Here is a 14,307-nt window from a genome sequence, read left to right as displayed (position 1 = left end):
TTGTTTAAAAATCTCCAAAATTGTTGTCTGTTTCCTTTCTCTTTGTCGTATTCAGAAATTAGAGAAGATAATAAAAAATGAACGCGACGGCAGTTCAAAAAATTGCGACCCGAAGACATTGCATTTCACTGGACGTCTTAGACTACAATAGGAAGCAACGAAGACATAGGAAGTTACATGATAATGAAAAAAAATACACATCTCTGTCGTTACTCGTCATTGTGCATTAAATACGTCAATGAGAGGCATCATCGAGAAGATCATGTGCGTATATAAGTATAGTAGTTATAGTGTGGTGTAGATTGAGAGAAAAAGAGAAAAAGAGAATTAGCAGAGTATTGTTGGAGATGTAGAGTAATAGAGATCGCCATTAGTCGATCGATCGAAGGCTCGACGTGGATCGCGACGTTCTGTTGTATTTGTTTCACATCATTAAGATCATTAAGGATCAGCGATACATAGATTAATATCTCCATCGTTGCACGAAGAGACTCTTATATTCGCGAAGCGATACGCATCGTCGAGAAAATTAATCAAACCGTGTATCCTATTTTGAAGACGATCCACTGGCCATCGTATCGGAGATTCGATTTTAAATCGATCGCGATACTTTTTTCAATCTATAGCTATATATTTTCCAGCTGGGCTGAACGTCGAAAGCGGTCGATCGGAAAAAAGAGCATGCGTCGTCCGGGGACGTTACAAATGAATCGTCGAGACGAAGACGTCCTGACGATCGGACAAAGGGGAGGATCGAATCGCGAGAGTAACGAGGGGGGAAAGAAAGAGGAGAAAGGTGAAACGTGATTCGATAATCAGTTTGTGGGTCATATGAGAGACAGAAAAAGATAGAGACAGAGAGAAAGAGAGAGATTGATTCAGCAACAAGCCAAGCGTGGAAAAGATTTAGTATCGCTTTATTGACCATCATCGATCATTGTGCAGCTTTCTTGTTTTCGTGAATAAGTAAGTTATGAGTCGAGAGAGAAAAAGTCTTCGCGGGACCAGTGGCCTGCGGTCCCCTATCTCGCACACACACACGTTTTATTCTCTTTCCCTTCTCTTCCGTTTTCTACCGATTCGCACTTCTCAAAAAAACAAAAAACAAAAATCACCGTGTTCGTATCTTATCCTCCTTCTTCTTACTTCCCTTGCTTCTTTTAACTCTTTTAATCAACATCGCGCAGGAGAGGCTAAAAGCGACTCGTACGATTTATCGAAGATGCAGTTCGACGTACTTCGCCTGCTTTTAGAAGCGGAGGGGGTGGTAAACGACAGTAATACGAGAAAGGGGGGAGGGAGAAAAAGGGGGGAATGAGGGAGAAAGTCAACACGGGTGTACAAGATAAATCCGCAGATACCACCCTCTCCGCTGGTCTCCTTCTATCGGACTTGTTATTTGATTAACGTTGTCTTAAACTTTATTTTATATAACAATAATAATAATTAATAATAGTAATAATAATAATATATATATATATATATATTCCCTATGCATATCGTTAAATTGATATTCAACTATACATATTTATAATATATTATATATATATATATATATATATATATATATATATATCTGCTTTTAGAGTTCTTCGGTAACAGACTAATATAATGATGCGTCGATATTAAAAACCAGAATGTCTTCTCTCGTTTGCTACAAATCGCGATATTCGACACACGGACCCACAGCCTGTGCGGACCTACTATATGTGTATATATCTATATGTATATATATGTTTTACAAGCGCGCGCGTACCGTGACACGTAACATGTACGGATTACGCGCACTTCGCGCGCGAAGCGACGCCAATTTGTGAATGAGATTCTTTCGTTATCGCACCGGCCGAAGGAAAGCCGGACATTGTATCCGGGATTCGCGAGATCTCGCCGGAGGACCGGCGGATTTATTCGAACACACAGATCGCGTCGCTTTGCGGCGCGTTCGGTCCTCGTGAGGCCCGTATCACGTTTGTCGCGAGTGACTTTTCGTCATTTCTTTCAGGAAAAAAAAAAACTGTTGCAAATTTCTTTTTATAGTCTTGTTTTTTACTCGATTGGAAGTTCGGATAAAAAAAAAGTGAAAGCTGAAGTTTCAAAAGATTTTGAAACTTCCTCCAGGAGATCGCGAAGTTCGTCGGATAAATTGATGTAGGATTGGAATACGCGCGACAAATTGTAGTGCGAGAAACGTAATACGGACGTTACGCGACTGCAAGAGCGAACGGGACTCTAACTCGATGCCTACTGAAGTAATTGTGGAGTGGCATGCACCAAGATTCGATTTATGCACCCACGTCATAAGGACCGCCCGCCGATGCGTCTGAGAAAACAACGCGTCTCCCCAATCCTGTTACCGAAAGCAACGTCTTTCCAATCCTTCGCAAATTTTTAACGACTCGAACGAAGCCGAACATCGTACGAATACTCGGTCCACATACATTCCACGTCGAGGAGATTTAATTTTGCTTCACCCACGAAGATCACGCGCGGTCGATTTGTCAAGAGCGATTCCATTACCGAACAATTTTCGTGTTTGAATCACGAGACGATACACCGACCCCTCGAAGATCGATAATCACGTCCAGCTTTCCCGATCACTTCTGAATAACCATTTTGCCTCGGCTCGATCGTGTCACTGTAGCTTATGTTAATTGTACTATACGGTGCGTAGCTCTTAAACTTTCAATTTCATCGCGAAGGATGATGATTGTCACATCGGCCCGTTCAAACACGACCCATTCGATGTCTGCTCAGCGGGGGGCCCTTACGTCGTAGCCGAGACGTCGGTCGCAACCAGGAGAAGACCTAACGACTAAGTTTTTTTTTTTTTTCACAGCTCCTTCTAGTGCTCGTGTTTGTATATCTTTTGTATCTTCATTTTTATTTCTCTTGACGAGTTAACGCGCTGGCAGTAGCAGACACATGTAAAGTCAACGACGATCAGTCGAAGAAAATGTTTTCGATTTGTTACGAATTAAGTTACAAAAAGTAAAGGGAAAAGGGGGACGTGGGAAAAAAAGGGAAGGGGGCGGGGGAATTCTCGGCAATCCCACGTTCCGTCTTCCGGCGATCGAAGCTCGCGTATCTCGTCGATCCTCGAACAAGAGGCTGAATAGAGGGGTCGGAGAAGGGAAGATAGGGATAACAGTGACAATGGGATAATCGCGACACAATTTCCAACGTTGAAACGAACAATTTTTTTTTTAATGAATATTAAAATTTAATGACATCACCTTCGTTGGAAAAATCTCTTGCGTAGTTACAATTATCCTAGTGTCAATTTGTCTTATCATACATTAAAATATAAATTACACTTGTAGAAATCAAATTTTTACCGTCCTTCGACGCCTCCGGGAACGGTCAAAGAGACGGAGAAAACCGAAGAAGGAGCGGCAACAACGGGGGAGGGATAAATAAAGCAACGTAGATAACGAGATCCGACGATTTAAGTACGTTTCCTCATTCTGAACAAAGGGCGATTCCCTCCTCGCGGGAAAATGGAACGTGGAGGAGCAGCGGAGATCGAAACCGACGTAGATTCCGTCGGGTCCAATTTTTCCGGCGCTACGAGGGCGGAAAATACATCTCGCGTCGCGCGTCGCCGTCGTACGCAGTGAATCGAAAGAACAAAATAAATAGCGTCGGAATTCACTAGACTATCGGGATTGTGCGTCGGTCTTCATTATCCCGGAACCACGAGAACTCACGCGCGGTGGCGATTCCCTGGAATGCCGATCGACGGCGAATTTCGACGCATTTGTTACACGGAAGGGAAATGCTTTTGCTCAAGTACATAAAAATTTTTACTGTCTGTAGATCTGAAAATTTTGTTAAATTATCAAAATAATTAGAACGCTCAAGCTGTGGTTGTCGTAATGTCAAAATATTTTGCCCCTCATTACCCCTCACCCCTCCATCACGCTTAAACCATCCTTCATAGTTATCTCGACAGTCAGACAAAATTATTTTCAGATCTGTATTTAGCTAAACCTTTTTAGATACTTGACCAAAATCGTTCTTCCCGCGTAGAGAAGGCGCGCTCGCAGCACGGGGGCACCCTCGACTTTAAGTTACAAGATTCATAAATAAAAAGCGGAGCGCGCGCGACGGCTTGAGTAAAATTAAATAACTTACATTACAATATCGAGAGCGAGAATGCTCCTCCGTCTCTCCGTCCGTAACGACATCGTCGTACGTTGTCGTCGCGTGTGTATATTCATTCGCCGCTCGATCACACTCGACGCTGTCGCTCGGCAAAGAAGAACAATGGTAACGAACCGTCCTATGTATATCTATATATATATAGTTCGCGGTCACACCATTAATTTCCTTCCTCATCGTATTAGCTAGACAACTCTTTTTCTCTTATTTTTATTTCTCTTATTTCTTCTTTTTTTTTTTCACTCGAACGAGAAAGTGGGGACGGGATTTTCTGTCGGACGACGATTCCCAACGCTCTGAGCCCCCGCGATTCGTCTCGAGCAGTCGAGAGAAAGAGGAAAGGACAGAAAGAAAAAAAGAAAGAGATTGGGCCCTATCCGCCAGGACATCATCCAGGCGAAATTCTTCGAGACAGACAAGAAGAGGCACAGACGAGAGAAAAAGAGAAAGAGACAGTAACAGAGGGAGATGAATGAATGCTCGAAGGTCATTAAAATAAGGGAGACACGCCGAGAAGAGAGGACTTGAAGCGGGACCAGATGTACCATGAAGCGATCTATTTAGACCACGCAATTAGACATTACAAAAAAAAACCATTTTCTTTGATAAAAATAAAAATTCGAAATAGTAGTTACTGAAATAGTAGTTACTTTTTAGAATCTTTTCAATGGCATATTTAGAAACTATAGATTTAAGAATGATTCAAGATATTAAAAGTTAATGCATTTCTAAGTTTGAGAAATTTTGAAGTTAGTAAACAATTAGAAATTTCTAAGTTAATAATTTGTAAGTTTAAGAAAAACAGAATGGATTTTATACAAATTAATTACGAGTAAAATTGATTTTTTAATAGAAATTTATACGAAAAAGACTCAAGATTTTCTTGCACTCAGTTTCGGTTTCAGCTTTCTTGATCTAATTATTTTCAACTTTTTGCTCGAGGACTAGCGACACGTGGATTCAAGCCCACTCATGAGAGTGAAGACGGTGAAGTGAAGATAGAAGAGATCGAGGCGTGATGGTGAAGATGTAAGTACATTCAGCGTCGAGTCGCGTATACGCGGTTCCCGACGTATACGCGAGAGGATTCTGTGGTAAATGGACACCTTCTCGGATACCTTACGATTGTCGATCGCGATCGAGCGATCACAATGTCGCTCGAGAGTGGCGCCGAAACGCGCGTCCTTTATTCTCCCGGGCGGGGGCGGAAGATATATAGTTTTTTCTTTCTTTGTTAGTTGCATTCGCAAAAGGCAGTTAGAAAGTGTTAGTTCGTGAGGAGATTTATTTTTGTCGAGGTAGTTTGTCGTCGGTGGCGTCATTGTCGTCCTCGATGACCCATCGGATCGTAGTCGGTTACGCAGTCGCGCAGTCATCGAACGAACAGACACATACACATTCAATCCCAAACAGGCAAGCAAACGAATGACGGGTGATCACTACTGATCATCAAATTGGTGAATGCTCAAGTGAAAAGATTTTTCGAGAAAGAAGAAATACTTCGTGCCGATCGATTCTTCGAATGCTAGATATACTCTTTATACAAGTTTTCCATTTAAAAAGTATTATTTTATTTTAAATATATCTGGAAACAATATAATGAAACTTTCAAATAATATTTTAATAATGTTTTATGATTAATTTTTTAATAAATGTTTAATACTATTCAACAAAAAATAGTCTTATGTCACAAAAAAGATGAGATATCATTTTTTTTATTTTCTAGAATTTTTCTATTGTAAAAAAGATTAACACACAAAGTCTTAAGTAGTGTTAACTGTTAGTCATTTCACCAATTATTAGTCAGTAGTAAGATAGGTAGATAGGTAGATAAATAAGTAAATGGTTGTACGAGGTCGGTTGATAAGCGGACAAGCACTTAAGCGCCGTCTACATTTGTCAAGTACATGGATAAAATACTATTTTCATGTACGAACATCGTCATACAATCGTCATTCTTCCAAGATAATCGATTTGTTTCGTTTATATTTAATATCAGACTTTACTCGGGCTGCGACAAGTTGCTGTTCATTGCCGGTTTATTCGACGATACAAAATCATTACCTAGAAAAACTTAACCCCCAAAGAAAGAACATTCTGTTAATATCTTGTGGCAGTTTGAAAATATTTTTTTACTTAATACTATACTTAAGAATCTACTATCTGCTATGAAAAAAATCCGCCATCCAAACCACGACGTAATGAAAAACTGTAGTTCATTGCCATTTAGTAACTGATTAATTAGCGTTAATTATTTATGGTATTTGAGAGTATTATTTCGCGAGCGCTACTGGTAACAGAAACCCCTCACAGTTAGATTCCAATTTTGCTTTCTTTTTACAGCCCGTACACAGTCGCGTCGCAGCCCATATACTCGTTATTCAACGAACGTTACTTTATAGAAATGCGAAAATAGTACTTTCACCTGGTGAACACAGAGTCGGGGTACGGGAAAGAAGCGGTAGAAAGCGGGACCCCTGTATACCATTTGATGTGTACAGCCCATGCACGAGAACGTGCCATTCGCAAATCTTCGCGATATCCGGCGGAGCGGGATCTCTTTTCGTTTTTGGCAACCATTTCTTCGTTATTTTTTTTCCTCGCCGATCGCGTTCCGTTCGCCTTAAGTACAGCATTCGATTTCAGCAAGAATTCACGATTTGCGAATGTCGCGTTTTTTTCGTGTGTGTAGGCATATCCTCCAAATCGGCGCGTTTCGACTCCTTTGAGATCAGATCAGGTCCGCCATCCCCGTTGAGCGAATAATAAAGTTTTTCGTTGGAGAGACAAAGAGAGAAAAGAGAGAGAAAGAGAGAGAGAGGGAGCAACAGAAGAAAGAGAAAGATTCAAGGGGGACAGAGAACTCGGCGACCGAAACGAGTAAAAAGATCGTTCGGTAAGTACGCTCTCGGAATAAAGAGATGGCGGAAATAGAGACGGATGATGACGTATCTTAAAAGTAAAGAAGAAGAGGGAACGCGTGAAACGAGAGTATGTACATATCGTTTACGTAGACGATAATATACTACTTCCCTCGCTTTACGGATCGAATGAGACGAGATCGCGCGGGATCGGGCGAAATCTCGCGAAGCATACGAGGGTGAGAGATTATAGAGGCAGAATATGTACAAATCCCTCTACATAGTAGAGGAAGAAGAATGACGGAAGAGAAACGAAATAATGAATCGAGGGACGGACAGATAGAAGTAAGAAACAGTGAACAGATGAAGATAAGTGATAAAGCACTGGGTCGCGAATCGATGGCGGTGAAAAAAAAGAGGGATGAAAGAGGATGGAATGAGACGATACACAAAGAAGAAAGAAGTAGTCTTTTAGATGCTGGTCTCGTGCACGAGCTTGCTCAGCTCCGGTAGGACCAAACTGTTGGAACTCAGAAGGGAATTGTCTCTATTGCTGCTCATCGGCGCCATGTGGTTGGGACTCAGCGGCTGAATAAGGGGATTACTAGGGGAGGATCTATTGTCGGTGATGGTGTAATGATGATTGTACGCGTTGCCCGGCCCGGTCACGCTCAGCAACAACGGCGAGGCAGGGCTGTTGAGGGACTGTTGCATCCTGGAGGATCCTCTGTAGTTTGTCTCGTAATCCTGACTCATCAGCGGCTCGGCACTCCTATTAGAGGACTTGTAGTAGTAGGCGGCGCTCTGCGCTGTGGTGGTGATGGTGTTTGTCGGGTCTTCGTCAATGTATGTGAAGTCAGAGAGTGGTCGGGGCCCGGTGTGGCTGCGTGAACTGCGCATACTGTGTAAGCTGTGTAAACTATGGACAGAGCGACGCTCCTCCAGATCTTCCAGAGTCGACTTGAACGCTCTGATTACTCGAAGCTGCAAAAACAGGGAAGGACGTTCTATCAGGAAGCGAGGAGGCAAGCCAGCAACACACAAGCACGCCGTATATTCGTATTTTTTTTTCTTTTTTTTCGCGTAGAGGTGTGTTACGGTTGTGTTCCCCTTTTATCTTTATTGAGTGTCCCCTGAGTGTCGGCATACTCTGGTCTTGTCGTTGTTCTGGTAGCTGTAGTCGTGTTTTTTTTAATGATTATACAGATGCGTTTTATTTTTTATTTTATTTTATTTTTTTTTAATAATCGCGAATGTTTATCACTCCTTTTTCTTTTTGTCCGTGACGTAAGTTCCTTCGCCTGTCGACTTGGTTGCATTTCACCCGAATTCGTGAGCTATACGGCGGGGGCAAACCGAGCTAAACGGAAGGGGAATATTGTTACAATACATCGAGGGGGGGGGGAGGGTAGAGGCTGCGATTTCTTCACAATCTCGTTGTACCACCGAGTAGTGCAAGCTAGAATTGTTACGGGCTCAGTTATCGCCATCGCATGCGCAGTCTACGTCAATTTTATGCGTACCTACCTACCACACACGACGATTTGTGGGGTTTCGTGATGGAGTTCAGTGATCATCGGATCAGGGACCAACACGACCGAATACGGACGACGCGCGGACGTCCTCGCAGATGAGAGAGCCTTCCTTCGTCACCTCGGACGAAGGTGCTAAGGACGCTGACAATATTATCCCTTGTGGTCTAGGATTGGCCAGGAACGATCGCGAACAAGAACGAAGCAACTATCGGGGATATAGTAACGACCGATGGGGAAAAAAGGTCCAAAAAAATTGAAGTGTTTTTCACTCTTTACTAATGTTTGATTTTAATAATATCGTTTGGCAATATCTGCTCCTAAGGCTGATTCTAATTCCAGAAGAACATGATAAATCATTTCAGATAAATTTAAAATCAAGTTTGAAGATAATTTTGAACGAAATAAAATAATGGAATATTCCTCAGAAATTCTTTTGCGTGCATTACACTATATTTTTTAAAAGATTACTGTTCTTACCTTTGTCCAATTTACCCGTTACTATATACTAGTCGAAAAAAAAACACCATCAAAATAATTGTAATTATTCGCGATTATTCCAACCCAGTAACATTTTCTCTCTGTTATTGAGATTTGTATTAGACTGTATTTCGTTCTCAACAATTTAAAAATATAATTTCTTTAATCGCGAGTATGTAGTTTTTACATTATTAAAAATTTAAATAACGGCAACATCGAGTGATGACAAAAATTTTTGATAAAAAGAATGTAGATCGATAACTTCATTCTCATCAGCGATCGCTCTGCATTTCGCCAAAGGGAAACGAGCGGAGCTTCGTGACTACGGGGGTGCCAACGCGGGATCCAAATCGGTTTCGCAATAGTTACCCAATTAGGAATGGTCCGCAACAGTCCTGAACCGTTCGCGAGCGAATCTGCCGAAGCATTCGCACGCTTGTAACCGCTCCTCTACGGCTTGGAGTGTCAACAGAGTATATAATAGGGGTAAGACAGAAGCTTGTCAGACAGAGACAGACATAGTGTGGTTGGTGATGTTGGTGTAGTACGAGTAACAGTTAAGTAAAAGCAAAGGAGCACTAATGGAGATTAAGATATAATGCACGTTCGTGATAAAGAGATAGGGTGGGTCAGTTGCTTCTCCTATGTATAAGTTAAGTCTTCGCGGCGGTAGTAGTAGTAATGGTAGTAGCAGTAATAGTAGTAGTACTAGTAGTAGTAGCTTTACGCATGGTAGCCAGTCTCGACACATTGTGTGCGGTTTCAACACTCAACTTTTTCTACGTAACTACGCAAGTCTCATACGATGTAATCAGACATGTTCTCTTGCTAAAGATTCGGAGAGACGATTCAGAGCGGGGTTGAAACGGTCTCTCGTCCTTTTGTTGCAGGAGCTTCATGTTCAAGACATTCGAGTGTCTGCGCGAGAGAGAAAAAACTTTCCGGTCAAGGCCAGATCAGAGACAGGGACGTTCGAGGACGCGAGAAAGCTTCCCTCCCCCCCCTCCCCCACTCGAAAAAGCAGAACGTGTGGGAAGCTAGAGTGAAGAGAAACGCGAATAATCATCCCGGACTTGAATTACGAAGGGATTCTCCTTCACTCGCGTCCGCTTCGATCTGACTTTGACCTCTCCGACGCTCGAAGCGTCCCTCTTCTCGCGATCGGAGTCGCGAGTAAATGCATGCCAACAATCGCGCAATGCTTGCTCGATGGAGGTTCGTTTTTCCTTTTTTTTTTTCTTGACACAACAACACAGACCACATAGTGTAACGGTGTTAAATCCTCTAATTGGCACTCGATACGAAACAACGGCGGTGTTAGATCTCGGGCAAACAGAAAATAAAGTCGATGCATAAATTGGCCAACCGTGCACACGCACACTCACACGCTAACAAAGAGGGAATAGGTGGGGGAGATGACGGGAGAATCCAACCGACGATAGTTATCCCCTTCAGTGGCTAAGATAAGAACGATTCTGATATATCTCTCGTCTTTCATAAAAATTTGGTATCTATCGATGTTATCTGCGTATTCTTCACGCTCAAACGTTTATACGACGAATAAAATCATAATTGCTTAGCCACGGAAGAATTGTCCCCTGCCGGCGACTATCAGTCGCGAGAGGCACCGAACGATCGAATAAGAGTGCTAATAAGTTTTTACTGAATCGAGAGAAATGTCAAATGAGAAGCAAATTAGATGAATATCCTCGGGCAGGGCGTACATTAAACCCTTTCGCGACTCTCAAGTTCGTCGATCCATCCGGGAAAAAAAAAAATTTTACGCGCAACGAACAAAGGGCTCCAGGTAAATGCACAAGCGTCGAATAATAATACATGAATAAAGCGCGCGGGATCGTCGAAATGGAACTACGTACGGCCAATTTCGCTAATGGCTCGGCCGAGCCCTCCGTAAAACGAGATTGCCTTCAAAGAGGCGCACGTGTGCGTTTGACAGTGTACCAACTCGTGTCTATAGAAACGGATTTGGGATCAAGGATACCGGCCACGTGAGAGAAGGACTGTGTGCGCACGATGCAGCAATTCTACTTCATTCAAGTTTTGCAACCCTTCTTTCCTACTTAATAACACAGCACACCATCGAGAAATCTACGGCACGTTACCTCAATTCTCTCGAGGGGTTTTATTACGACATCGACCATCGATCTAGAAAAAAGTCAAAATCGACGCACAAGTTCCTGGCGTTCCTGGTCGCGTCGTGAGAAAAAGATCGATCAATGATGACGGTGAAGAGGCAGAAAAAGCGGTTTTTTGGTCGCTAGATGTGTTCGGGAAAGAGGAGGAGGAGGAGGTAGAGGCAAGCTTTTTAGCGTCGTCACTCGCGCGTTGATGAAAGAGTTGGCGATTTAGCACGATCCATGAACGAACGAGCCAATAGATGAATTGGTGACACTATTAAAAAAAAAAGGAAAAAAAACAGAAAAATATACGGTCGGTCAGACGAGGAAGTGTATGAGCGACCGCTTGCGATGTGTCCGCAATGAAACCGCATCGTGTCTCGAAGTTACACACACACGAATGGGGGAGTAATCGACGGGAGGAGGGGATGGAAACGGGACGAGGGACAGGAATACAGAAACACACACGGCACACTCAGACACTATGCTACTGAGAAAAAGAAAGCGCGGGCGGGCCGGTGGATCTGCCGGGCAATATCGCGGTCCCCGACGGACGGGGGAGGGCCCACCGACCGCGACCCACACCCCCCTGGCTACACAAAGAAAACACATTAGTGTGACGTAACACTTCGTTCAATATGTAATAATCCGTGCATCTTTCGAATCGTCGCCGTCGTGACATCGCCGCCCGAGACGAGCGCGCCGACGACGTCTCTCTCTCTCGGAAGGACGGGAGAGCGTCCGTACATCGTCGCCCCGACGACGAGGCTCGTCGTCGTCGTCGTCGTCGATGTCTTCGGCATTTATATCAATCGAAGTCGGAGGAGTCGCTCCGTCTAGAATTACTAGATCGGCCTCCAGGACCGATCTCTCCGCGCAAAGCGAACTCTGGCGGAGAGAAAAAAAAGATGGCGTCTCTAGAATCTCGGAGAGCTGAGTCTCCCGGCGCCACGCGCCTACCCGTGCGCCGAGAACGTTCCTCGACGTCACCGTGGGATCGAAATATTAAAATATTAAAATATTATATCAGATATAATATTAAAATATTAAGACGAGTCGCTCGCTCGGTGGAGGCCCGTTCTCGCTCGCGTCCGGCGGGCGGCGGTGGCGCGGGTGATCCCGCGGCCCGAGAGCATCGAGAGCACTCAAAAATGCATTGAAAAATTTCTGACTCGGAGAGAGGGAGGGAGAGATCAAGACGGCGAGACGTTTCCATCGTGCACGCACCATCGTGTGTTACGCACGTCGTCGACGATCCGTCGTGTATGACGACATTATATGTAGTAAGGTAAAAATATATAATGCGTACACGCGTACTGGCGGGTTTTTGATGATTATAACAACGTATTATGTGTACGGCAGGCGATCATCTACATGAGCTACGTACTTGTTTGTACTCCGACAGGATAAGTGTGGCGGCGGGCAAAACTGCCGCCCCGTTATACCTCAGTCTCTCGAATGGGTTCCGCTGGCTAACAAACCACAAATTATAACCATCAGTCTCGGCACTCGCTTCTTTTTTTCACATCTTCGCTAATAACACACTACTTTTTTTTCGTTCAGCGCGCAACAACTAGCAGCTCTTTTCATTCTTGCCGCGGATTGCATCGGCGTTCGCTAATGATCATCTCCATCGCGTTTACTCCATTTTCGTCTCTAGTGTGTGTGTGTGTGTGTGTGTGTGTGTGTGTGTGTGTTTGTGCGTGTACGTATGCGTGCGTGTGTGAGAAGTGAAAGAGTAAGGTGTTGCGTGAGTGAATGTTATCTTGTTTCTTTTCCCTCCTGTGCGCGTGTCGCACACGTGTCGACGAATAGATTACCACGTGGCGCGCGAATCTCTCTCATTTCTTAGCCTTTTTCTTTTTTTCATCGCTTTTCACCGCTGCAGATCTTCTACAGAGAAAAGGCGATTTCTCCCTCTCGAGCGAGAGAAAGAGGGAGAAAGAGAGAGAGAAAGAGAGAGCGAAAGAAAGAGAAAGAGAGAGAGTTTCGAGTGAGAGATTGAAAGAAGAGAACCGAGCACGACTGAAGTCGTGGAACACGTCGAAGTGCACGCGTCGTCATCGTCGTCGTCTCGCGATTCAAGTGTCGCATCGTTCAAGCAACTCGAGATTATAGGCGCTAAGTGGAATAGGACCGTCGCTAGTCGGACACTGGCTCCCACGTGGATGACAAAAGTTCAGAAAGTACGAAGTCTGCTCTCTAAATTGGAATCAGTGAATTCCGACAGCCTGATTTCAGTTGCTCTATTTATATCGATCAGTGATACATGCACTGCCTTTCAGATAATACACTGATTCCGACCAGCGAGATAATACAATAACAAGCAAGGGTATTCACCTTTTAAGCCGAATCATTGAAAGACAGTGAATAATCACTGATGGTCGCAGTTATAAGTATAACTGAAAGAACAATTTTATTAAAGCATTAAGAAATTTAGCTAGATATAGATCAGAAAATAATTTTACGTTGGGCCATCAATGTAATTATGTAGGATGCCCAAGCATGCTAATATCACTACAAATAATTTTAACATTTTAGTAATCAAATTACACAAATATCCAAACACTTTTTTAAATAGTTCAACATAATTATTTTCAGATCTGCATTACAACAAAATTGTTCTTTCTGTGCGGTACTAAATCAGTAAGATTTCACTGATTTAGATTTAGAGAGTGCAAAGAGTGGCTGTCGATTTTTTTTTTTTTTTTTTTTTTAGGCTCAATCACCGACAATCTTATTTTTCCTTCAACTCGCGAATTTAAACTCGTCGGACTTAGAGGAGTCCATAGACATCCTCTTGGCGAATTTTTCTCAGAGTCGAGCGACACTCTCATCGGAGGAACGGACGGGGCGTGCTCGCCATCGGCTCCAGTCGTCCGAGCAAAATATCGAATCGAAAAGAGAGATAGAGAGAGAGAAAGAGAGAAAGCCAATCGGAATTAAAATTTTGAGGAACTTATAACGCAGATACACGTGTGCTGTCGTTGATCGTAGACGCGTTTTCGGGTACGATCGCGGATTCGAGTACAACGGCGAGGGGGATAGAGAGAAATTTCGATGTACCCGTCTGTGGAGGGGTGTACGGAGGAAAAAGTCGTGTGAGACTCGACGAACGCGGATATGCCGAATTCG

The 14,307-nt window shown here is 43.5% G+C and overlaps 1 protein-coding gene across 19 annotated transcripts in view; it reads right to left on the bottom strand.

The window, feature by feature from the left end:
• Positions 1-14,307, bottom strand: part of LOC105196571 (plasma membrane calcium-transporting ATPase 3) — a 109,595-nt gene that overhangs the window by 22,624 nt on the left and 72,664 nt on the right. For 8 of the 19 annotated variants that reach the window (XM_039448837.1, XM_039448839.1, XM_039448840.1 and 5 more), the window contains one exon: positions 7,494-8,006. The exons of 5 other annotated variants lie outside the window; for them this stretch is intronic. In XM_039448837.1, the coding sequence (XP_039304771.1) occupies positions 7,494-8,006 (513 nt within the window). Of the gene's footprint in view, positions 1-786; positions 8,007-8,094; positions 12,645-14,307 lie in introns of those variants that run through there. 6 more of the 19 variants (XR_003269010.2, XR_003269013.2, XR_003269009.2 and 3 more) reach the window with 5 other exon arrangements.

This window comes from Solenopsis invicta, chromosome 4 (assembly GCF_016802725.1).
Source record: "Solenopsis invicta isolate M01_SB chromosome 4, UNIL_Sinv_3.0, whole genome shotgun sequence".
In the NCBI taxonomy this organism is placed as follows: Eukaryota; Metazoa; Arthropoda; class Insecta; order Hymenoptera; family Formicidae; genus Solenopsis; species Solenopsis invicta.
The sequence above is the reverse complement of the archived record's forward strand: the minus strand, read 5'-3'. Positions and strand labels throughout refer to the sequence as shown.